The sequence below is a fragment of the Callorhinus ursinus genome, unplaced genomic scaffold (assembly GCF_003265705.2).
Source record: "Callorhinus ursinus isolate GAN/ISIS: 27379988/994484 unplaced genomic scaffold, GSC_fseal_2.0 scaffold2, whole genome shotgun sequence".
NCBI classification, from domain to species: domain Eukaryota; kingdom Metazoa; phylum Chordata; class Mammalia; order Carnivora; family Otariidae; genus Callorhinus; species Callorhinus ursinus.
This window is the reverse complement of record NW_027397064.1, coordinates 35,696,144-35,722,973: the sequence shown is the minus strand read 5'-3', so window position 1 is coordinate 35,722,973 and position 26,830 is coordinate 35,696,144. Positions and strand designations below refer to the sequence as shown.

Genomic DNA, 26,830 nt, shown 5'->3' with positions numbered 1-26,830 from the left:
GCCGGCTGGGCCGGCTCCCAGTTACAGAACATTCTTCCATTCTTCGCGCTCGGGCACACCCCTTCGCAGTGGGGATTGGTCGGGCCGACCCCTCCTCGGCGACGTTAGGCTCCTAAGAGGCTCAGACGCCTGCCAATCCCCACGGGCTGTCAAAACAAGTCTTCCCTCCCTGTCACAACAGAGCGGAGTGGAGGCCGCCGCCGCCGCCGCCGCCGCCGCAGCCGCACTTCCTGGGGCCGCTGGGCCGCCGTCCGCGGGCAGGTGGCGGGGGCGACGAGCCGCGGGCGTCCGGCTCCGGCCCCCCTCAGGCCGCAAGCGTCCCGGCCTCCGAGGCCGCCCGGCGAGGCGCCCGGTGCCTTTTGTCTGGCGCAGAGCGGGCGTTTGCATCACATTTCGGACACCTCCCTCTCCTTTTCGCCTCTCCTTCTCCCTCCAGCTCACATCTCCTTCCCCATTCCCGCCGCCGTACCCCAGCGGACTGCCGGCCTCCTGGACCAAAGCCCGCGGACGTCTCTATCCAAGCGATGTCTCTTCTCCAGAAAGTTACCGCCGCCGCCGCCCCCGGGCGGTGAAACAAAGTCTGGCAGGGCCGCCTCCGGGTGCAGGAGCGCGCTCGTGCCCAGAGGCTGGACTCCGCTGCCGGGCGTGCCGTCTCCCCCAGAGAGCCCGAAACGCCGGCCATGGCCGAGGGCGCGGCGGGCAGGGAGGGTCCCGCGCCGCTGGACGCAGCCGGATGTGAAGACGACCCCCGAGTGGGTCCGGACGCCGCCTCCGGCGAAGGCGTGGCTGTGGCCCCTGGGGGCCGGTGGAGGGACCGTCGCAGCGGGGTCGCGCTGCCGGGCGCTGCAGGGGCCCCGGCTGACAGCGAGGCTGGCCTCCTGGAGGCTGCGCGGGCGACCCCCCGGCGCAGTAGCATCATCAAGGTAAGCGAGGCCGCGCCGCCCCAAGAGCGTGGATATGTGTGGTGAGTGGGTCCGGGATCCAGGCAGGATGTGCGGTGTCTGAGGCATCGCAGGCTCGGCATTGTTTTCTCCCACCTCCCTCATTACCAAACCTTCCTTCCTCGTCCGGAGATTCCCAGACTCAGCTCTTGGCCGTGAGAAGCAAAAGTCACTTTTTTTTTTTTTCCCTGACAGCAGAGGAAAAGTTCCGCTCTGCGTCTTTGCGTTTTGATAGATGCTTTCCCTCATTTTCTCTGAAAGCTTCACTAAACCGTTGATGGAAGGATTCAATGTAAATGCAGACCAGGGATGGTTGTGCATTGCTCTCCAGAGAAAGGTTAGCCCCCCACACCCCCGCACAGAAAAGGAAATGCACGGTTTACCCTCAAGTGAAACACACACACACACACACACACACACACACACACACACACACACACACCCCAAACAGCCCCCTCCCCAACCCAAAAACAACCCTCCAGACTCAAACGGTTCCGAAATCCCAAGAAGCGTGAACTTTCTCGGTAGACAGGCAGAGTTTTCAGCGGACCCTCCGGCCAAGTGGAGAGCGATGGTGGAGCCCTGAGTTTCTGCACTGCAGAAAGAGTGAGCGGAAAGCAATCAATCCCCCAAGCATCATCCCTGGTCTTTGTGGTTACCGCTGCATGCAGGGAAAATGCTTCCCCACCCGTCAACCACCAGACAAGATTTCTCTTCATCTATTTGGCAAGAAATTTGTAAGCCTTCTCTCTCCCTTATCTCTTTCTGTCTTCCTTCCACTTGGGGCTTCTTCCGTTTGAGATTTCATCTTCTGGGTGCAGGACATGTGGTAAGGTATCCTGGAAGTCACTCTCCCACAGGCTTTGGAAAAGGGCCTCTTAGCATAAATGAATGTGAGTAGTCATGTGCATGTGAAATTAAAATTGGTTTTGGTAGAATAAGTAGTCAGTATGGAACTGTGTATGTATGTGTGTGTATTTGTGTGTGTGTGTAAATATATATATATATCCAAAGATGATAGTGAAAGATGGACTTGGAACTTCTTACTATTTTCAATTTACTTGGTGTGCTAATACATTCAAGACCCTTGTTCAGGGTTAAACTGTGTAACCATCTCATAATGCATGTCTCTTTCTCAAGCTCAAACTCCCCTTGCCAGTGTGGGAAGACTGTGCCCACAGTACATCTACCCAGCTCCAAGTATTGTCTAGGCTTTTCCCCAACACTGACACATGGAAGTTTAAAACCAACAGGAAGATTTCTATATAAAAAGAAGAGTGGGTGGTAGTTGCAAATGACTTGTAGTAGTTTTTGTTATTTTGTGCCTTTTAGATTATGTGAAAAGGAGTGTGCTATTCTGGGTGTGAATTTGGATAGAAAAGAAATGATCACTTTTTTTTCTTTTAACCCACAGGTCAGAAGCATATTATTTTGAAACTTAAAAAACAGCACAATTAGGGAACAATTACATTTGGATTCTAAGATATTGATACAACATGAGGTCCTGTGCTGTGAAAACAAATACCTGAAGATAGTTTAAAATAGACCATCATAAAAAACAGTAGGCTCTACAGTGTTGTAAAAAATAAAAGTGACAGAGTGTAAGGAATATACAAATTCTTGCAACTAAATTTGCAATTTTTAAATTGTATTATGTGCTGGTTTATATTTTCAAAAGGACCCTTGCTGAGTAATTGTGCCTCTTTTGTTTTGGAGTTCATTTTTTGTAGCAAAAAAAAGGGAGGCAACAGAATATCAACTTGATCTTTTCCCTATTTAATAGTAGAATGAGCATTTAATAAATGGCCTTTATAATTAAAGATACTAGAAAATGAAGTGAATTGTTATTATTTTAAATTAGGTTTTATTGAAAAAGTAATGTAAGCATATGATAAGAAAAAAAATCAAATGTTACGAAGGAGCATGAAGGGAAGACTCCCAGCCACTCCACACTCCCACTTACATAGTCTGCCCCCATAGCTGTTAACACTTTCTTAAGTATCCTTCCAGAAATATTCCATGCATATGTAAGCATATGTATCTGTATATATCTGTGGTGAGTTATTGATGTTCTTGATTTATATAATAAAATTTAAATAAAGTTTACAAACCTCATATTTTGAAATTTGCTCCAAAGGTTTTTGATCCCCCGTGGGTTGTCCAAAATCATTGTGATGTGTGAGTTAATCTTCAGGAATAACCTGGAAGGTCATTGATGGGCATGGGTCCTTAGTGTCTGTTCTCAGAGGCCTTTATTCCCTTCCAATGGAGAAGAAGCAGGTGATGGGGTTCTGTTCCACACAATCTCTGAGATCAAGGACATTTCTGTTTACATCTTGAATCTGCTGCCCCCTGGTTAGTTCACTTTAGCAAAGTAAAAAGGAGAGTCTCTAAAAAAGGTCTAGATCCTATAAGAAATACGTAGCACATATTCTATATTGAGAGAAAAATGCATTCTTCAGAGTCTGGCCAAGGATTCTTTTTATTTGCATTAAAACATACACAGAAAAGAAAGGCTTTAGTACATTTTATATTAATCTAACTATTAAATTTTCTCTGTTCCAAATAGCCTTAGTATAGTGATAATTCATATTCATGATCATAACTCTGAGCCACTGAAAGATTGTGAATCATCAAATATTAAATTATTTTCAGCTCAGTTTAGGATATTGTTTCTATTCTAATTATTTGACTGTTAATTCTCTATTAACTTGAATATTAGACAAACCAGAATAGTGCATTCCTTTAGCATGCCAGGAAACAGACTATCTTGTATATTAATAAAAGAAATGTCTTGTATATTAACAAAAGGAATGTTTTCAGTAAATTTGCCCTCTCTAATTTGTGAAAACATGGTTTTAGTTGAGAAAACAATTTCCTTCTGAGCTGACAAAGACAATAACAACATTTATCTCTACACATCTTTGTAAAGTTCTTTCTACTATAGTTGTGTTTCTTCCCTTATATGCCAAGTCCTAAGTTTTAAAAAATTTAATAGGAGACTTAAACTAGGTTTTCTTTAATCCATCCATTTTCCCCCTATGTTTTTCTGTGTGATTATTTTTGGTAGCATTGACACTGATAAATGCTGCATGTTTTTGGTAAGTGCATTGTTGAATACCACAATATTGCAATAGACTCCATCTTAATTGCTTTTTGATGACTTGTGGTTTAAAATGACAACTTAGTTACATGCAAGACTGATACTATCTAACAATTATGTACTATTCTGCATGTGAATATATTTCTTTTTAAGAAATTAGACCATTTTTCTTTCTAATATTTGGTATCAACCTTATAAGTTTAAAATATTTAACACTTTAAATTGTAGTTTATGGCTCTTGAGCTCCATAATGTTTTGGAAATAGAAAGCAGTGTAGCTCATTCCTTATACTAGACGATGGGAACTGGGTTACATACATGTTTTCAGAATAGCAGTTGATTTTTCTTCCATTATATGTAACGTATTGAAGGCTTCTACTTTTTCCCTTTCAATTCTACTTAAGTATGAATTCTCTAGGAGAAATCATCATTTGGATCTCATGGACATAGGTTTGTGGGAGGAAGATAGGAGTTGGAAATGAGGTGCTGATATCAGCACTGGAACAGCTAAAGTAATCGCTTTGGTGTTTTTTGTGTCATTATTTTGTGTCATGGCCATTCTCATTTTGTCACGTTCATTGTGGAGCTGGTATAGTGGGTTTCTGAGCCTTCGTTTCAAAGATACGCCTTGGGCACCTGTTGACGCATATCAAAATTATGACTATTTTCAGAGGGGCAAGAGGAATTTTATTCACATTTACTAAGTACCGCCTACTATGAGTCAGGTGCTAAACTAGGGACTTTTATACATTATGTCACTTAATCCTCACAGCAAACCCTCTGAAGGAGAGAAAAGAGGCACAGAAAGCTACTGGTACAATGTGGAGTTAGGGTTCATACCCATGTCTGCTTAACTCCAGAATTTGTGCTCTTATGCTGACTTTCAGAGGCAGGGAGTCCACAGTCTGTGAATACTTTCAATTCACAAGTCTTGAATACAATAGGAACATATAAGAGAATGGCAGAAGAGTCTGAATCTTGGGCCTTATGGCTTGGGGGGGGAAAATTATCCTTTCTGTACTCCCCCACTTCCTGACCCAGAACACCTCAAGATGGATGGCTCTAGGAGGGGATGGCAAACCTTTCTGTCTTTGGTGATTTTGTGAGGCCTGAACTGTATTTTACAAGGCAGAGCAATTTAGCAGGTGTTTGACTTGTCATCAATAAACGGAGTGCACATCTATTGTTTTACACCAGGCCACTTCTCCCATGCCCCTACAAGCAGTCGGGTTTGTGAGGGGTTGTACTCTCTTTTAGACTGATACAGAAAGGGAACAAGTACCCGGGGCATAGGAATATGTAGTATTCCAGGAGAGTGATGAAATGGGGCTCTTAAGTTGGTGCTCTGAAAGCATCTTGGTATGACAGCTATGAAAGATGACTTAAGTATGATTGAAAAATAAAAATTTTAGGCACACTATAAGTTAAATAGGCTTCTGTAAATTGGCTTGGGAATTAATCAGCATTTGTAGACTTTTTTTTGCCTACAGAAATATGTGTTAAAATTTCCAAATAACCAACTTATGGGTGAATTTTGGAAAAGCAACCAACCTTTACAGTGAGCATGCCTTCAGTTGGGGGCGCTCCTCCTAAGGTAAGATTCAGCTGTATAGATAGTGTTGAACTTAGGTTGATTGGTTTATTATCCCAGCAACTTTAGTTAAAGTGTTTACTCTCACTGAAATTGCCATAGAAACATGGACACATTTCACTTTAGAAGTGGTTGCCTCTCATTGTGGTGCCTTTCTGATCTGATTTCTTATAATACCTCTTAAGAGTATTAGGAATAAAATTTAGAGAAAGAGCTTTGTCCTATTTTGATGAAAGATTTTAGAAATGCCTGTCAATTAGTGTTTGCTATTGCTATCAGAATTTACACCATTCATTTACCTTCTTGGAAAATGTTTTAAGTTTCAAAAAGTGTAAGTTAATGACATAGTCATTGAGAGGTGACATATACATTGCAATTTAGCTAAATAGTTTTTTTCCTCAGTTTTTTTCCATTTTATAGTAGAGAAAACAAGTAATTAAATTTTGTACTGTAAAATGTCAATTGAACATATATTGCCAAATAACACCTCAGGCACAGCAGGGTGTTATGAAAAGACATCAGGAGAAGCTGACTTTACCTTCAGTGTGAATGAACAAACAATCCATTACTGCTTCTAGGGAATGCCAAAGCAACTGGTTGGGCAGTGGACCAGGAGTAGCTCAGTCTGCCCTGCTCCTCCATCACTTTTGTTCAGCTTGAATGACTGTGAACATTAAATATAATTCCGTTTTTCAGGAGCAATGTCCCAACTGAGATATGTGTAAGACTGTATGTTTAAAACAATGGTCCAACTGAAAATGACTAAAGAGTAGTAAAGAGGCAGGAGCAACTTTTTGTTTCCTATTGGGATCTCAGCACCAGTAAATGAACCATCGGTTATTAGATGGGAAGAGAGAAAAAATTTGATTGAACTTTCTATCTAAATCAAAGGTAAGAAATCAGTAAACCTTATTATAGTGAAACCTGTCAGTTCTATAAATCTTTTTTTATTAACATATAATGTATTATTTGTTTCAGGGGTACAGGTCTGTGATTCACCAGTCTTACACAATTCACAGCGCTCACCATAGCACATACCCTCCCCAATGTCCATCACCCAGCCACTCCATCCCTCCCACCCCCCACCACTCCAGCAACCCTCAGTTTGTTTCCTAAAATCTTATATTTTGATAAGTGTTTTAATAACATCAAAAGGGTTTGTTTGTAGTTTTATTGAATCTTATTTATCTCTGCATCCCAGTTCCTATAATAGGGTACAATAGACAAAATTTATTGTGATTATTGAGTATGCTAAAAGTGATCATGAGGGATGCCTGCGTGGCTCAGTTGGTTAAGAGTCTGCCTTTGGCTCAGGTCATGATCCCAGAGTCCTGGGATACAATCCCACATCGGACTCCTTGCTCAGCAGGGAGCCTGCTTCTCCCTCTGCTTGTGCTCTCTCTCTTTCTCTGGCAAATAAATAAATAAATAAATGAATAATCTTAAAATAAATAAATAAAATGATCATGAAAATTTTCACTAAATGGTCAACTTCTATAACAACAATTTTTTGTCTTATTTTAAGTTGTCACCAATGTTCTATGTATCTCAGCTAACACTTGATGGCAACAAAATAATAGTATGACAAAGTATTGGAATAGTTCCTTGGATTGAAAATTGAATTTGATTTGTCATTTTATTTGTAATATCTTATGTGTATGTGTTTAAGAGAGATATAATCTAGTTTATTTTCAACTATACCATTTTAACTCATTTCACTAATAATTAATCTAGCATTACTTTGAGAAAAGTGGGATTGTACATGGTGAATAGAAAGGAATCATTATTTATATTATTATTAACACTCCAGGAAGAAGAAAGGCAGGTTAAATTTGAAAACAATGCAATCCATCTAAAGCAAAACAAAACAATCTAAAAACTAAACTATTTTAGAAAGTGTGCTTAGTTTCCAAAGATCTCTTAATTCATATTTGTAAATTTATAAAAGTGTATAGCAATTACAGGCAAGGATGTTGTGTTTTTCCTTAACAATACAACTTTGTATTCAAAAGATTAAAATACCTTTGAAAGATAATATCTACTTTGTTAATTCTTTCATGCTGACTGTTCAAGAGTCTTTTAAAAGATGCTAAGTCTGTATTAGACTAAGCATGGGCAATATGCATAAGTTGGCAAACTTGTATTATTGTGTGGTACGATGTGATGGTTAGAAATGATTGTGAGATTGTATTCAGAATACCTTCTCTTTGAGGTGTTGAGGGAGATAAATGCACAAGGAAGGCAAAAAGAGACAAAAGAACACCAAGATTTCAAGGCAGAACTCTAGAAAGTTGGACCTGATCACCTTGTAGGGGCATTCCCCTAAGGCACAAGTGATTTCAGACCAAAGTAGGCCAAATAGCTTGTGTGCTTAAAACCCTCACCCCACATCCCAGTTCTGACAGCCAATGATGAGGATGCGCGGGCTGCTCACGAGCACAACTCTTAGGGCCAGAAAGTAAGGAGTCAGCAGGTGGAGAGTGTGTTCCCTACAAGCCTCCCTTGACTCAGGCTGGGTTAGGGTCTGGTTCAGAAAAAGGGCACCTGTGTAAGAAGAACCAGTGCAAAAGGCACTAGTTCTGACCCCCTTCAGGTCAACTCTTGATGTTGGGTTCAGGACAAAGAGAGAACACCACGCTATGTGTACTCTGACCTTTCTCTCCTTTGAAAGCTTTGCTTCCATAAAACATAGTCCATCATTGTCCTTGAACTTGTAATTTCTTAATTATCCTGACTAATTTTTGGAGGACATGGTGGAGGAGGACATAGGAGTTGTGCTCCCCCTAGAGGGTGACATATAAGATGCAAAGACATCCTCAGCATTTGGTGAACTGAAATATTTTGGAACGATTGATTCTCTGCTATAATTAAATATTTCATATTTAGAAATATTATTAATAATTCAATAGATTTCTTTTTACATTTAATCTAATAGATAAAACATCTTGAAGAGATTTTCCTATTGAGACATTTTCTTTATAATAAAAGCAAAAACTTATATAACTTCTATTATAGTCTGGCATTGTTGTAAGCACTTAATGTGTGTTAATTTAGTCAAACCTCACAATAACCATGAGGTGAGTATTTTTTATTATTATCTCCATTTTTATAGGTGGAGAGATAAGTGACTTGCCAAGCCAGGAAATAGACTCAAATAGTCTAGCTCTAGAGGTTGCTTTAATCTTTATATTATACATCCTCTTAAATAATATTGATTTAAACCTTAACCACTGTGGATGAAATGGCAGACATTTTATGCTTACCTTAAAAACTAAGTTTAGCTGACAAATTTAAAAGAAGTGATTCTGAAAAACAGTTTTGGGAAGCTCTTAAGGATTATTTGAATACATTTTTTAAATACATTTTTAAAGTTTTATAACCTTTCATGTAAAATACCTATGACTTTATGTTAGTATTGTTCTCCACCTTATCTTGAGAGGAGTGGAACTCTTATTAGCATTTTACTCTTTGACCAGAATTAGCATCTTTACCATGAGACATAGCTTGTGATCCAACTTTGGTATAAATTACACAGGCTAAAGAATGGCTTGTTACTTAATCACTGTAATTTGATATGATTTATTTTATGGTTTGATAATTTTGTCTTCCAGCATCAATAAATCAATAAGGAGTATTTGAGTTTTTAACCCAAGGAAGCTGTAATTTTGTTAAGTGCCAGTGTATATGATGTTGTATGATTGAGATTTCCTTCCAATTACATTTGAGGTAAGTGTAGTTCCTCACACATAGGAGGAGCTTGGCAAATATTTGTGGGTTTCCATTAAAATGAAAGTCTATGTAGTTATTTATTTTATTATTATTATTATTATTTTTTGGTGGGAGATAGAAATTCCAAATATGTGAGAAATTCAAATACATGATTATGTCAAGAAATTACTGTGCTTATGGCTGCTTTATTGTGTTAAAGGTAATGAGCCTGTTCTGCTGTTCAGAGATATAGTATGGTGACCAAATGGTACTCAGAGGTTTGTCCCCATCACTTAGAGACTGGCTAGGTATTAAAGGCATAGTCAGCCCTTCTGCTGAAATATCCATATGTTAGTTTTTATTATCTATCTGCAGTTATGTTAAATTGTTATTATTTTTAAAGATTTTATTTATTTATTCATTTGAGAGAAAGCATGAGCGGGGCAGGGGTTGGGGAGAGGAGCAGAGGGAGGAGCAGAGGGAGAGGGACAAGCAAACTTCACACTAAACATGGAGTCTGATGCAGGGCTCGATCCCATAACCCTGAGATCATGACCTGAGCCGAAATCAAGAGTTGGCTGCTTAACAGACTGAGCCACCCACGCACCCTGCAGTTATGTTAAATTATTGAAAAGTCATTGGACCTTGGCTTTTTCTTTCTCTTTCTGTTTTCTTATTGCAGCATTTGCACTATAAGATATTTGGTCACATTCTCTTAAAGTGGATTTTTTTTTTTGAAAGAAGAAAATAAGGCTTTCCCCAAACATCTGAAACATAAAGGAATATTTTCCCTATACTTTCTTATGTTCAGTAAGTATGGGATCAGACAAGTTTTGTGATAAATGCAGAGGTGTATGCATATGTGCATAGTGTGTACACGCTTGTGCTAGACACAATGGAAGTCAGAAGCCTCAATAGCAGATGACCTTTTGATCCTATAGCTGTGGGGGAATGGCTCATGACCTTTTCTGAGTCAAAGAAAGAAAAGACTGGAAAGAGTGTGTAATGGTGGTGGCATCCAACAGCCCCCCTCTCTACCAAGTCTCCATATAAGTTGGGACTGATGCTCATCTCCTCTCTGGAAGGTACTCAGTCCCTCTCTGTGAGGGATCATCAGAGCCCTTAATACTGTCCTGGGTGTGGAGAAAGGGAACACTATAGAAGATGGCCAGGAGTCTTGCTGGTGCCCCACCCAAAGAAACCATTTGGGTAGAGGGACTCTTAACAAAATACTGGGGCAGGGGCTGGGTGAGGGGTAAGAGGAAGAGGTCAGTGTCCAAGTCAGACCTCTAACACCAGGATGATGAATATGCAGGGAGGGAGGAGACTGTGGAGACCCCGCAACTCCAGAGAGTCTGTGTTTGGATGCCTGCCTCACAGAATGCCGAAGGTCAGTTTAGTGTTAACCTAAGGAGCAGAGAAAACTAACCCAGTGAGGCCTGCAACATCCCTCTGGGACTATCTATGGAAGACCTTGGCCTCTCCAATTCCTCCTCCAGCTGAGCTCTAGGAGGGAAGGGCAGAGAGGAAGAGAAAGGGAGAAGTGGGCAGAGTAGACCCACCCCTAGCTCCAACCACTATAACCACCATTCTAGCTTGCCTTGTGGGTAATGGGGTAAAGAAGAGGACTTTGAATTGAACATGAGATTGAAGTTTCAAAATGAATAGGACTGAGTTTTTAAGAACTTGAAAGAACCCTTCTAACAATTGAGAGAGACCAAAACATTATGGAGTTTGAGTGAGCAATTGGTAATAATCAGAGTACCCAGGGAAAAGAGGATCTGAGATGGTATAGTTGGGAAAAATAAAACTCACATGTTTGTAGTCTAACAATTTGAGACTGCTTAACTATAAATTACATTATTATAGAATTGGAGAGCTTAGAGATCATTCTCTAAATTTACCCCTTCACTTACTAAGCATGGCTGTCCACCATCTCTCCCATTTATCCAGGGCACCATTATGGGGAACTGTTTGTGATACCATGGATAGGGAATGGAGGATTCTTTAAAGATTTCATGGTATGGTATACAATAACAGGTACTAATATTATCAAGATCTGATATTATAATAATAATTCTGATAGCATGATAAGACATAGCTATCATTATCATTTCAACCCTAGAGATGAGGAAGCTGAGGCTCTAAGAGGTGTGGAAACTTGTTTTAGGTCTCACAGCTATTAAGGTGGTTGGAGGGCAAAGCTTTTCCTCCCTATTTTCTTTTATCCACCAAACCTGCAACTCCAATACTCCAAATTTCCAAAAATCAGTAATTTAAGAACATATTGATCTGGTTGGAATGGGGCCAGGCAAAAAACAAAGTTAAGGTGGTTCAACCTTGCATTGTTCTGCAATAAAAGCAACCATCATTTATTGAGCTAGGTGCCCATACATCATTTCATTTAAGTTGGAAGTCAGAGGGATCTAAGAAACAGTAATAAATCAAAGGTGATTGTTTTGGCACACCTCCTAGATTGGGAGTTTGGGTTTCTTACTCATCCAAACCTACATTTTAGAAACGCTAAATATATTGCTGCTGTAAGAAATTACCACAAGCTTAGTGGCTTCAAACAACACAAATTTATTATCGTATAGTTCTAGAGGTCTGAAGTCTGAAATGTGCCTTACTGGGCTAAAATCAAGATATTATCAGGGCTGTGTTCCTTTTTGGAGGTTCTGGGGAAGATCTTTTTTTTTTTTTCTCCTTTTAGCATCTAGAATCTGCCTCCTTTTTTTTGGATCATGGATCCTTCCATCTTCAAAACCAATGATGGCTGGTAGAGTCTTTCTCACATCACCCACCCTAACTTTGATTTTCTACCTTGCTCCCTTCTAATTCTTATGCCTCCTTCTTCCGTATTAGAGTATCTGTGGGATTACATTAGGCTAACCCAGATGATCCAGGATAATCTTCCTATTTTAAAGTTGGTTGATGAGCAACCTTAATTCCATCTGTAGTGTTAATTCCCTTTTGCCATGGAAACTAATATATTCACAGGTTCTGGGGAATAGGACATAAAAATCTTTGGGGGCCATGATTCTATCACATCCCAGTTTCAGAACTAGGTAATGGCTTTAGTGACGATTTTTTCCAATCTCAGATGAATTTTATAAGATTCCTTAAACAAAATGATAATTTGTTAACAAATATGAATAGTCCATTGGGTTAAGATTCAGGATTTTGATAGTTTTATTTTACTTTCTAAAATATTGTACTTATTTATTTGACAGAGAGAGAGTGCAGGAGCAGGGGCGGGGAGGGGCAGAGGGAGAGGGAGAAGCAGATTCACCACTGAGCAGGGAGGCAGCCGCACAGGGGCTTAATCCCAGGACCCTGGGATCATGACCTGAGCTGAAAGCAGATGCTTAACCAACTGAGTCACCGAGGCGCTCCTTGGTAGTAGTTTTAAAGAAAGACAATTAGTTTATGGATTTTAGGAACATTTCATTTTTAAATGCATTTGCAGTTTTACATGTTTTACTTTTTTATGCTTTAATATAGAACTTTAATAGAAAATTGAACTGAAAGAATCCTTAGAGTTTATTTTGTAATAGTTGAATCCACCTCTTTGCAGATTTGGAAACTGAGACTTAGAGAGGTTACAGACTTCCTCAAATCATAAAGCAAATTGGTGGATAACTACTTTTTATGATCTCATAAGATTTAAAAGAAGAGGATTCAGTTTTCTGAGTTTATTTTTAATGTATCCTTCATCACAAGGGCACCTGGGTGGCTCAGTCAGTTAAGCATCCGATTTTTTTTTTAATATTTTATTTATTTATTTGAGAGAGAGAATGAGAGAGAGAGAGAGAGAGCGCATGAGAGGGGGGAGGGTCAGAGGGAGAAGCAGACTCCCTGCCAAGCAGGGAGTCCGATGTGGGGCTCGATTCCGGGACTCCAGGATCATGACCTGAGCCGAAGGCAGTGGCTTAACCAACTGAGCCACCCAGGCGCCCCTAGGCATCTGATTTTGACTCGGGTTATGATCTCAGGGTTCTGGGATTGAGCCCCGCACAGGAATCCCTGCTCAGTGTGGAGTCACCTTCTCCCTCTGCCCCTCCCCCTGCTTGTGCTCACTCTCCTCCTCTCTCTCTGTCTCAAATAAATAAATAGAATCTTTAAAAAATATATATTTATATCCTTCACAACAATTGAAGGACAATTTTCAGGTTCTCACAACATTCTTGTGTGTTTGATTTTATTCTGAGTAGACTGTACCTCTGAAACTCTCTGGAAAAATAGATTCCATTGATCTCTGTATTTGAGCAAGTGTCCACCTCTACCCTCACTGTTAAAAGTATAAAACTTCCCAAATCATAATTGGGAAAAAAGGGACAATGTTGCAGACAGGGGAAGATTTTCTGTGGTGAAGGTGTGGGTAATTTTGTTAGGGAATGAGACTTTATTTTATTTTTTTCCTTAAGATGTATTTTGATGAGTCCTAGTGGCTAGTTTGTAAAATCAACTATTTATTTTACCTTTTTCAACTTTAGTGAATAAGATCCACTTGAAGAATCATATTTTAGAAGCTACTTGTAACACCTATACAAAACACATACTTACCTGGGCCTTGGGTCATTATCGTGTATGCATTGTCAGTGTAAGTCCAGCCCATGTGGCAATGTAAGGTGTTAAAATAAGTCCACAGTTATGTGGACTTTATAATATAATATAATATAATATAATATCAATTATATTATATTCTTAGTGCTGCATATATTTAAAGTGTAATTTCCATGCAAGCTTACAACATAGAGAACCAATTGCTATCTGGTTTCATGGATAATAAGACCAGCTTATGGAATGTTTTCCATTGTATAAAGCCTGTTAAAAGCCAGAAGGGAGAAACAGTACTCTCCCCTGACTTTGGGATCAATTGAGGACATAAAATCTTTATGTAGTGGGTGTAATGGCATTAAACAAGATAAAAAAGTTAGAATTATAATTGAAAAAATTCCTGGATGTAGATATTAGATATTTACTTATATAAAATGAAACAGTGCACAGGATATTTTTGTTGCTTTGAACTCCTTCAAGAAAAGTCTGGAGAAAACCAAACTGTGGCTTAAGTCCTTTAACAACTATGACTAATATCTTACTATCTTTTAATTTTTTTTTTTTTTTACCAAGTACAAAACATTGCTCTGAGGCTTCTTAAGGACATAACTTTGCGTTTATCTGATTATGTCTTAAATTTTTCTGAACCCTTATTCATGGTTTTGATTTTGATATTTAGTTTTTACAGTTGTAAATGGTTTGAACATTTTAAAGGTCAAGTAGACGACTAAGGTAGATTATTTGTCTTTTTCCTATAAGGATCTTGGTGCTATGACCCTCAAGGGAGTGTCTTCTCAGTTTTTTTTTTTTCAAGTATTTTTTTTCTTCTTCTATCATTTGGGTCTTTTCCTTCCTAAACTATTCTGTTTCTAGCTTTCAGAGAGTGTACCATTGGTGGTGGCACCCAGCCCTTGAAAGTGTTGCTTGCTTTATGGTTGGCTTGATATACACCAGAATTTAAAATTTCACTCTAAAAAGCTTTATTAAAGATAGAATTTAGCTGAGAATATTTGTACACAAATCTCTGAACCTTTGAAATTAAAGAGTTCACTTTCCATATTTATAAATACTTTTTCATTTATTAGGAAGCTAAGTTGCTCTAACAAAGAGATCCAAACGTATAGTGCTTAAGCAAGATAGAAGTTTATTTCTCTAGTAAGTAACATTCTACCAGTAGGCAGATTGTGAATCAGGTAAGTAGCTCTGCTCCATAAAGTAATTCAGGGATCCAGGTTCTTTTCTCTTCTTTTTGGGCCATCCCCTTCATGTTTGTTTTCTTGTACCTTTGATTAAACTGTCCCACCACCACCACATTCCCCTTCTAGCCCATAGGAAGGAGGAAAACAAAGGTGGAGGGCAAGTAGCTTTTCTAAAGGAAGTGACCTGTAAGTTGCACATATAACTTCCACTCATATCCCATTGACCCATTATTGATATGGCCATACCCAGCTACAAAAGACTGGGAAATATAGTCTCTACCTAGGTGGCCATGTGCTAAGCTTAAAGTTTAGGAGATTTTTATTAGTAAAATGAAGAAGTTTTGTTAAGGTTAAAAGAATTAGTTATGGAATATATTCTTATTTATTTAAGTCATGGAATATATTTTTAATTTGGAGAAGCAATCATAGTATTTTGTGATATGAGGGAGTTCAACATTACTGTAATATGTTTTTGGATTCACATTGTTTGATTTGGTTAGGGCAACTGATGAGAACAGCTCTTGTGCTAAACCCTATTTCAATACCTGTATGAACCAGTTAACTTCAATATTGTGTCTCACAGACACAGACTGCACTTTTATCTTGATTTGCAAATGCATACCATATGTGAATCATAGAGAAACTCCAAACAAGAACAATACAGTATGTCTTGAAAAACTACTGTGTGCCACACACTGTGGGAAAGAATCTAATGGAGTATCTTCAGTGAGGCTTTGGAGGTTGTCATGTGCAGTTAACCACACTAGAACTGGAACCCCTGTAGATGCATAGATATTGGCCTCCAGTCAGTAGGGAGCTCCCTCTCTCGCAGGGGAGCCAATTCCATTTTCAGGCTGCTGTCATTTGAAAATACTCATATCTTGAGCCCAGATAAAATTCTTCTCTGATGCATTTCCTAGTCAGGCTGATTTCTATCTAGAGCTAGAAAGAGTAAGTTTAATTACTCATGTAACAACTTTTGACATATTTGAAAGGAGTTATGTGGATATCTCCTCCCACACTCCCATGATAATAATAACCCCTAACATTTATTGAGTGCTTATCATGTCTTACTTTACATGTATTAACTCACATAAGTCTCACTAGGGTTATGAATTAGGGTCTATCTACCCCATTTCATTGATGAGGAAACTGAGGCACAGGAAGGTTAAATAACTTGCCCAGATTCACACAGCAAGTCAGTGGCATGTTATTCTTTATCCGTATTTTGTATAAAATTTTGTTCTTAGATCACAATGCTAGTTGCTATGCCAGTTGCACTGTGGTCAACTGTATTAGACTGTTTTACCTCCCTTTTTCTGGATGCTATATTTCTATGAATACAACCATCAGGGGAATTTTCCTTCTGAGGGGAAAAAAAAACGTATTTCATTGATAGCAGTTCAGCAAGTTGTCTTTGTATTCCAGAGGCTATGCTCCTGAATTTGAGAGGATCTAATGGGTTGACTGAGGATATGATGAGCTTGATATGGCAGCTCCATTAAATTTAATATGCTATGTAAAGCCATTGTACTTTTATTAAATGGGTGAGTAATTGGTAAAAAAACAACTGTAGTTAAGAAAGATTTCCTTAATAGCTGTGTGAAACAATGGAGATAATTAAGAGAGTGGCTATAAGTTTCTAGAATTAGGTGCTAGGTCCAGGAGGTAATGTACCACTACCTTTCCAGGGATAGGTCCTAGAATTAGATTACCAGAATTGAAATCTTGATTCTCTCTTTATTAGCTGTGGTGACATTAGGCAGGTCACCTAATCTCTTTGACCCTCAGCTTCCCCACTATAGCAGAACCTACCTCATAGGGTGGTTGGGTGGTTGAAGTGAGAGAATTCATATAGAGTGCTTAGCTAAGTAGTTGGCACATGGTAGATAGTCAATAAATGTTAGTTATTATTATTTAGAAATGGAAAAGAAAACCTGAGACTAGTATTGAAGTAGGAATTGTCAGGACTTTTCAGAGATATAAAGGAATCAGTAAGTAAAAAAAATTCCTAAGATTTTGATCATGGAAGTCTTTGAAGAGAGTAGTATTTTTAAGTTATGGAGCAAAATGTCTTGTAGCTGCTGTGTATAATCTAACTGGGTTTGGGATGGTCTCTTTTCTAAAGTGATAGGGTCTCCAGTGTCTCTGCTCATGGTCTTTGGAGTTGTAGAGACTGGTCTTCATTGATTTTTCTCTGATTTCTTGCAGCATTACAAAGAAGAATGCACAGAAACTTTGATTTTTGTTGATGTAGTTATTAAGGAAATTGAAGTTTCCCATCCCTACCAAAAAAGTTCTGTGAACCAACTAGCAGTATATGTAATTGTTACATTCTTTGCTCCTTCTTGACAAAAATTGTGCGGTTTTTGCTAGAGGGTCAAGTTTGTGCAAAGATGGGTTTCAACTTCCACAAATTCTACAGTAAAAGAATTGAGCTATTTGTGAGTTTAGTGTAGCTCTGTTTAGTTCAGCAAATGATTTTTTAAGTGCCTACTTTATTTAACATACTGCTGTGTGCTCAGTTTTGATCATTCTCTAGTCTAAAATCTCATCTTAACGAATGGTATATAATGGAGCTTTTTTTTTTTCTTGCTTCGAGTTGATTTAAATTTTAGAAAAAGCCACCATAACCCCGGCCTTGGCACTAACTCAGCCTTAATGGACACCTGAAACTTAGTAAAGGTATGTATTAGAAGTAGCTTCCACATTAATTTAGCTGAACTGGTTTCACCTTACACTTCAACTAAATCTTTGCTTTTTATTGAATAAAAGACCTCTCACAGCTAATTATTTCAGAGTCCTTTTTTCTCCTGGAATGAGGCTCATTTTGGGAAAGTTTGTGAGTACATATAAAACGTGAATGAACACTTGACTACATATGAAAAAAATCATGTCTGACTCAGACTCAGGTTTTCTGTTCTGTTTTCCATGTTCGATGGTGAATTCCTTAAAAGCAAGAACTCTTTCAAACTGTTTGGTTTGTGGTCCTCAGAAGGGACCGCAAAAGGACAGAGTATAATGCTTTGTAAAGATGGGGACTTTAAATAAATAATGACCAATCTTAAAATAAATCCTTAAAATTAAGGAAAGAGTGAACCATAACTTTGGCAGCTATTACTCAATTTATTATGAGTAATAGTATGGTTAAGGGGCAATGCTGTTTGTTTTTTTCTGAAGCCTTTTCAAGCAAGGCAGCTGAGATCCACAGAGCTTTCTCCTTGTCTTCTGTTTTAGGTGTTGCCATCTGCCAGGTTCTTACAGGTGGGGTGCAAGTCAGATTTGAAAAGGATATGTAACATTCTCTGTCTCTCTCCTTATACTCACTAGATTTAAACCATATCTTCTTTTGTAATTATTATTTTTTTGGTACCATGGTTTTGTTTTTTATTGAGATATAATTGACGTGTAATATATTAGTTTCAGGTGTACAACATAATGGTTTGATATTTGGATATATTGCGAAATGATCACCACAATAAGTTTGTTTAACATCCATCACCACACAGTTACAATTTTTTTTTTGCGATGAGAACTTTTAAGATCTACTCTCTTAGCAACTTTCAAATATACAATACAGTATTATTAACTATAGTCATTATGCTAGACAGTACATTCCCAGGACTTACTTATTTTATAACTGGAAGTTTGTACCTTTTGACCACCTTTACCCATTTAACCTACCCCCAACACCCCAACTCTGGCAACCACTAATCTGTTTTCTGTATCTATTACTTGGATCTTTTTTAAGATTCCACATATAAGTGAGATATTTTTCTTTCTCTATCTGACTTGTTACACTTTGCATAATGCCCTCAGGGTCTCCATCCATGTTGTTAAAAATGGCATGGTTTCCTTTTTTTTATTGCTGAATGATAATATTGTGATATATATATCTCACATTTTTTTTTAATCTATTCATCCATTGATGGGCACTTAGGTTGTTTCCCTGTCTTAGCTGCTATAAATAATGCTGCAGTGAACATAGGGGTGCATGTATCTTTTCGAGTTAGTGTTGTCATTTTCTTCAGATAAATACCCAGAAGTGGAATTGCTGGATCCACAGCTTCCTTTATTAAGGCATCCTGAGTATTTGGAATTTTGGCTGGAATCCTTGTGCAAACCAATGCATTAATCTGAAAGGTTGTAGTAAGAACTAAAGATAATATATTGCTGCTGGATGACCTTGGGTCCAATCCTAGCATACCTACCAGTAAACTTAATTGAGGATCCAGTATTCCTGGCAGTTTAAAGGCTGTAAACTCTTTCAGTAGAACAAATAAGCAGTATTATTTAGGCTTGTCAGCTATTACCTTGATTTTGGCAAAAGGAAATGAATTAGAATCTATCTTATAAACACTGGGAAATTACAGTATCCTTAGTTTATTCTTATTAGTCTCATCTCACCAACTCTGACAAGAGGGACCACATTTTAGATTTTTCTTGTGTCCTCTATAGCTCCTACTAAGCATTAGGCATAGTCTTGATGTATTTCTCTCCCAAATTGAATCAAGATCACTTATTCTCTTCCACATTTCTGAAAGAATTCTTTACCTGAGTTAACACAGTTTACTGTTGCTAGGTTGACTTTACTTAATAGGAACTTAAATCTTTGGGAGTCAGTTTGGGTGGGGAAGGGGACAGAGACTAGATAATTTGATCTGGGATCTTGGAATCTCAGCTTTGCTACTTAAAAATTGTGTGTTCATGAGCAAGTTTTAAAACTTTTTCTAAGCCTCAGTTTCTTCTTTGGTAAAATGAGAGTTCTGTTGCCTGCCTTTCAAGTTTGCTATATGGCCTGGAGGTGAGGAATACAACGTCTATATAGATATATTTGATATATTTTGGGCCGTACCTAAAAAAGATGGCACTTGACAAGACGTTTAACTAACAGCTCCTCTAAGAAAAATACTGATCATTGGGTAGTAATGAAAAGTCTATCACTCTGTAAAAATTTTTTACAGCACATTTTATATGCTTTCCCAGCAGCTGTGGTCAGTATTTCTTTCTGAGTGGCTTTTCACCCAATCTCACAACAGTAGTGTGCTAGCGTCCTAAGAAGCAATCCTATGGGCTGCCACCATCTCTTAATCAAACCATGTATGACATTCATTCAGTCAAATTATCCTTCTGTTATCACGAGATGCTTTGCCCAAAGTCATTTAAATTAATGTGTGTGAACATGGGCCATGTCTGTCATCTGAGATCTGCCTCCTACACCTCATTCTCTGAGTTACAACTAAAATAAAAACAAAATTAATTCTTTTGGTAATTATATATAAAGGAATTTCTTGGTTGTGACAAATTTTATCTCATTCATTCAAATATTGAAAATTAATTTGATATATAATACTACATACGTCAGGGTGGGAGGGATGTGAGCCTACAGTGTCTCATTATTCAATGTTTTATGTTATTGTATCTTTAAATATATACTTAATATCTCTGCTGTGGTGCCAAGGCCACTGAAATTTGACTCTACCAACAGACTTTTTGGCAATGCTCATCAATTTTTTTCATGCTATAATACATTTGGCAAAATTACTTTTAATGATTGATTCATTCAACTGTCTGTTCATTGATACTTCTGCTATTTGTAATAGAAATTCGAAGGTGATAGAGACATGCTTTATATCCAATTTATTAAAACTAGAATCTCATATAGAAAATAAGTTCTTTAAAAGGGGTGTAGATTTGAGCTCCAAGCAGGTGCTTAAAAATGCTTATTGAGTGAATGAATATATCTAGCCCCATGTATCTGTTTGCTGGATATTTCCACATCCTTGGATTTGTCCTTTTCTGTGTTCCCCATCTTCCCAATTGCTCTTGTAGCAATCTTGGTTCTGCCTCCTGAATAGTTAGTTCTCACTGCTCCTCTAATTTCAGCTACTTCCACACTTGGCTTCTATCACCACAGCATCTTCTTAGCTAGCTTTTCGTCCCAATCACCTTCTTTGCCCTACTCCATTCACTATAACAATAGTAGTAGAGTCTCATTTCTAAAAGGCAAATCTAGTTGTATCATATTCCTGCTGAAAACTTTTTGATGACTTCCCACTGCCCTCGGAATAAAGTACAAATTTCTTTACATGGTTCAGGAGGCCAGGTACAATGTGGATCCTGTTAATCTTTCCAGCTCCATCTCCTACCATGTCCTACCTCTCACCTTCTATTCTATGAGATGACCCTATATTAGATGACTATATTAGAGACCATAGTGCCCTGCCCATAGCTGCTCAATATACATTAGCTATTCTTATTTTTCTTGATGTGCCTTCTCTGAAAGTGGCACAACTTGGAAAAATGTTTTAGGAGCATTAAACAAGGGACATTGGAAGGGAGAGAAGGTCAGAACTGAAAAGAGGACATAATAAGATAGTTTAGGTGCCAGCCAATAAATGGATCATAGATACCATGATAGAGACTAAGAAATTATTGAATCCATTAAATTTTTGAAAAACATTTTTGGGGGTTGGTTTTGAAAAATAATTTAGTGTAGCATATAAAAAGGACTCTGTTGGATCTTGAAATTTATTGTTTCCTGAGATTATGATCTAGGTTAGCAAAGTTGCCAGGTATTCACTCTTCAAGATTTACATTGTTTTCCAGTGTCCCCAAATGGTTACAGTACCGTTGTTAAGTGTTTAGTTGGCTACAGAATTTCCTTAGATTGTGATTTTTAGTCAATGGAATATGATGACTCACAGGGAATGTAACTGTTTTCTGTCTTAGTTTACTGATCTTTATCTTTATGTGGCCAAAAGTCTATGTTTCTGTTATTCTCACAGATTACCAAATGTGCTTGTGTGTAAGGGAGGAAATAAAATGTAATTTGGCTAACATTTTGTGTCTAGCATGACAAATATTATTAATAACTCGAGGTTGAATCATTTAGGTCATGATTTAGAGATAAAGACAAGTTTTCTCTACTGTTGTTCTGTAGTATTGCTATACTTCGGGTTGAAAGATTTGTTTTCATTAGTTTAAATAGATCTTTTGAAAATATCAGTATTTCAGGGATGCTTTATTTAACGGAACTTTTTGCAAGAGATTGGTTGGTTTATCTGATGAATTGGCAAATAGCTTTGGAATAATATAAATGCTACCTAAAGGATTTTCTTATACTATTAACAAGTTTCAATGATCAAAATTACCTGAGTCCAAAACTTAAGAAAACTGACAGTAAAATAAAACATTTTATTTAATACCTTTGAATTTTTAAAATTAGATTCAAAGTTTTAATTTTTTGCTAATTCAATATGTTTGGTTAAGTGGAATTATTTATCTAGCATGGGATTTAAAAACTCTTATGATTAGATGATTATTCAACAGTTGAGTATGGATTTTTTTTTAAGTATGGATTTTTGTATAACATTTAGTAATGGTGATTTGGAAATTTAGAATAAATCTTTTAAAACTTCTCATAGCTTTGTGGTGTCAGGGGAGCCTTTGTAAAAATATCTACACAGTGATGTGAAATGCACTTGTATGGACAGAGAATTGATTGCTATGATCAATTTTATAATTATGTACATAAATCCATAATTGAATATTCTAGTCATCGCTATTTGGGTAAAAACTGTTATGCCCTCTTAAGAAGCATATCAAGAATGATGGAAACAAAGTGTCTTTAACTGTCCTAAATCCATTCTATAAATGGTTACCACTTTCTTTCAAAAATTAGGAATCCTATTGAATTCATTTCAGATCTTTACATAGTCTGCCAGCTGATTATATAATTACATGCCAGCTAGCACAAAGCATGATTTATGATACTATTGTTATAGTGTCCTTACTAAGTAGAAGAATAAAAAAATAGAAAGTATAGTATTAGTAGAAATACTGTAGGTAGGGTTGTCAGACAAAATTTAGGACATCCAGTTAAATTTGTGTTTCAGATAAACAACACATTTTTCAGCATAAGTGTGTCCTATGCAAAAATTATTATTTATTTGAAATTCAAATTTAGCTGGATGTCCTGCATTTTTATTTGTTAAAACTGGCAACTTTAGCTGTAGGTGATTGGGTAAAATATAGGTAATAGTAAAGGAACAGCTTTTCTAATGGAACAGAATTTTTCCTTAAAGTTCCTCCAAAATCAAATAAAGAATATTTTGGTCACCCAGGGTAAGTCAGTTTGAAGCTTGGATTTGAACCCAGGGACTTAGCCTCAAGAGCCATATATCACTGCCTTTCATATAGTAGTGTTTATATTAAAGGTAATTCTGATATTCTACTTTATTTCATTCTGTATTATTTCAAAGTTTAGCATCATTAAGATCATTAAAATACATATTTTATATTGAGAAATTAATTTAGTTAATAAATACTTGACTGAAGTCAAGTATTTTTGACTTGAGAATTTTCAAGAAACATGTAGGTTGTTGCTGTTCTAAGTGGTATTCATTAGTTTAACCAAATGTTTTTGTTTGCTGTATGATTAATAGTGCTTTCCTTTTAATTTTTATGTTAAGACTGAATTACTGTTTTGAACCAAGCAACTGGGAAGCAGCCATGATTTGGAGCTGCACACTGCTTTGCTTGTTTATTTAGCTTGGCTGGTCTCTGTCTCTTCTGCTGTAGCCATCAATTATCCAGTTCTCTTCCCATGCTATAGGGCACATTTTTTTTCTCACATGAGTGACAGTGGTTGCCTTTTATGACTTAGTGCTCATTAATAATTAGGCAGGTACCACATATGAGATCTTAGAATAATTCATGATCTGTATTCATTCATTTATAAATATAAATGCATAAAATCTAACAGTCATAAAAGACTTGAAACTTGAAATTCTTAAATACAAAGATGAAACCATTCCAAGCTGTATTTGTTAAAAATAAGCTCTTGAGGGGCACCTGGGTGGCACAGTCAGTTAAGTGACCGATTCTTGGTTTTGGCTCAGGTCACGATCTCAGGGTCGTGAGATTGAAGCCCAGGTTTGGCTCCATGTTCAGCGTGGATTCTGCTTAAGACTCTCTTTCCCTCTGCCCCTCCCCATTGCATGCTTTCTCTCTAAAATAAATAAATAAATTAAAAAAATAAGCTCTTGAGAATGGTTGAAATGATTTAGGCTTGTTTTTATTTTTTAACATCTTTTTTTTTTTTTTTGGTTGCAAGGGAACCTTTCCTCATAAGGACATTCAATAGTAATGCTAATTTAGAATATTTAAGTGTAGAGAAGGAGACACTTTGATTAAATAATAGAAAAACAGACTAGGAACTATTTAGAAAGATGATAAAGGGCTGACTTACTAATTAACTAATTTAATTAAGCACACTGATATTAGACTATCACAATAAATGGACGAATGTTTTTCCGAGTTTTTCTTCCTAGTCTACATTTTGTATTTTAAAAACAAACCCTGTGAAAGAACCTAATGAGATTCTAATGAGTGGTATAAAAAGCATCAATTACAGTGATAACAATATTTGCATTTAAAAATGCTTATCTTTATTTTGATCTGCAGCTTCAAGTTATTTTTAAACATTCCATTATGACAATCATATAACTGAAACATCTGTGATTTTAAACATCTTCTGGACTCTGTATTAAAATTATAGAATTTGTATGAAATCAACAAAATGGGTATGATGTTGAATGCTTTATTTTTTATGGTGGTAAAATATACATAACATAAATTCACCATTTTAACCATCTGAAATGCACAGTTCAGTGGCATTAAGTACATTCACATGATTGTGCAACCATCACTACCGTCCATCTATATCATCCTAGCTGGAAACTCTTCACCCATTAAACAGTAATTCCCCATTCCCTCCTGCCTCCAGCCCCTGGCCACCACCCCTGTACTCTGTGATTTTGTGAAGGTCATTCTTTTTCTTTTTTTTTTAAGATTTTATTTATTTATTTATTTATTTGACAGAGAGAGAGACAGTGAGAGAGGGAACACAAGCAGTGGGAGTGGGAGAGGGAGAAGCAGGCCTCCCGCTGAGCAGGGAGCCCGACGCGGGCTCGATCCCAGGGACCATGACCCGAGCCGAAGGCAGATGCTTAATGGCTGAGCCACCCAGGCGCCCTGTGAAGGTCATTCTTAATAGTGTTAAAAACTGATACCCACTATTAATAGGAGCTGTATGAGAAGATGGGAAAAATGTGGGACTGTAGTCAAACCCTTTCTGCCATTTCCCAGTTTTTCATCGGATCAAATTGTCTGACTTCTCTGAGCATCAGATTCCTCACCTCTAAAGTAGAACTAGTGGGCGCCTGGGTGGCTCAGTAGGTTGAGTGTTGGACTCTTGATTTCGGCTCAGGTCAGGATCTCTTTGGGTTGTGGGGTAGAGCCCCGTGTGGGGTCTGTGCTCAGTGCAAAGTCTGCTTGTCCCTCTCCCTCTGCTCCTCCTCCTGCTCGTGCTCTCTCTCAAATAAATAAATAAGTGAATAAATAAATAAATAAAGTTAAAAAAAGGAACTAGTAATTTATTGTTCTGTTGTGGGAGGCAAAGGTGAGATAATGTATGTAACGCATTTGGCTCATAATAGGCATTTAATAAATAATATCACATATATAGAATGCTCTCAAAATATTAAGCTCATTTCATTTACTAGCTCTCTGCAAGAGCTAGTAAAAAATAGTTTAATTTTAGGATACTATGAATTCAAATCTACTTATTTCCATCTGGTTTCTATATGTTACAAATGACTTTTTTTTTTTACCTTGTAAAGTAGAAATCGCAAATTGAAGTTTTAAACAGTGTTTTGATATATCTATAGATATAAAATTTTTATCTATTGCTAGTAGAGAAGTAAATAGTGATTTAACTTAGGAATTTTTCATCAATGTCTTTTTGTTTTTGTTCTTTTTAAATCATTCTCTATTTTCCTATTCAAGTTATCCTGTTTGAACACAGTTCATGCTCTTTTGTCCTGTTTATATTTGTCATTTCTGTCTTAGAGCATAGAGGAAATAAAAAGAAGTTTAACTTAAGTTTGCCAAAATTTTATTAGCTCTGGTAAAGATTTATAAAACAGTTCTTCTGTATTACAGGAATCAAAGAATATGTTAAACTGCCCAAATAATCAAGTTGTACACACTAGGCAAATTCCTATATTGTAAAGTTACATATTTAACTATTTTTGATTTGACCATCGACAGGTATTTACTTAGCACCTTTTTTGGAAAAAAAAAAAGACTTACTTATTTACTTTAGAGAGGGTGGAAGGGGCAGAGGGAGAGGGAGAGGGAGAGAGGGAATCTCCAGCGGACTCCTTCCTAAGGGAGGAGCCCTACTTGGGCTTGATCCTACAACTCTGACACCATGACTCCCGCCAAAATCAAGAGTCAGATGCCCACCAACTGAGGGTGGGCAGGTGCCCCTACTTAGCACCTTTTTTATGGTAATGTTTTAGGGAGTGGTTTCTATGAAGGATTTGAAAAAGCTTTAAATTATGGTTTCTTCCCTCAAAGAGTTTACAATCTCCTTGGAAGGAGAGGCCACCCGTGCATTAAAGTTTAAGGTTGTAGTTCAATAAGTTCAGGAGCATGGGTTTTGAGAGAAAGATGACATTTTAGGCTGTACCCATTTTGTATCTGAATTGAAGATAGGATATTCTAATTTAAATGAGGCCCTGGGCCGTAAAACAGAAGACGGGAGAGGTAGCTACATAAAGGGTTTATACACATTGAAGTGGGAGAGCGAGGTTCTTGTCCCATGGAATTGAAGAATGAATCTCGTGGACAAAGGAGAGTGAGTAAGTCTTAGAGTTTTA

The 26,830-nt window shown here is 37.6% G+C and overlaps 1 protein-coding gene across 5 annotated transcripts in view; it reads left to right on the top strand.

The window, feature by feature from the left end:
- The first annotated feature begins 534 nt into the window (after positions 1–534).
- The window catches only part of PLCL1 (phospholipase C like 1 (inactive)), a 336,787-nt gene continuing 310,491 nt past the window's right edge, over positions 535–26,830 (top strand). For 4 of the 5 annotated variants that reach the window (XM_025894007.2, XM_025894021.2, XM_073880744.1 and 1 more), the window contains exon 1: positions 535–923. In XM_025894007.2, coding sequence (XP_025749792.1) covers positions 681–923 — 243 coding nt within the window. In that variant the 5' untranslated portion in view covers positions 535–680. Of the gene's footprint in view, positions 924–1,603; positions 1,835–26,830 lie in introns of those variants that run through there. The other variant, XM_073880759.1, reaches the window with a different exon arrangement.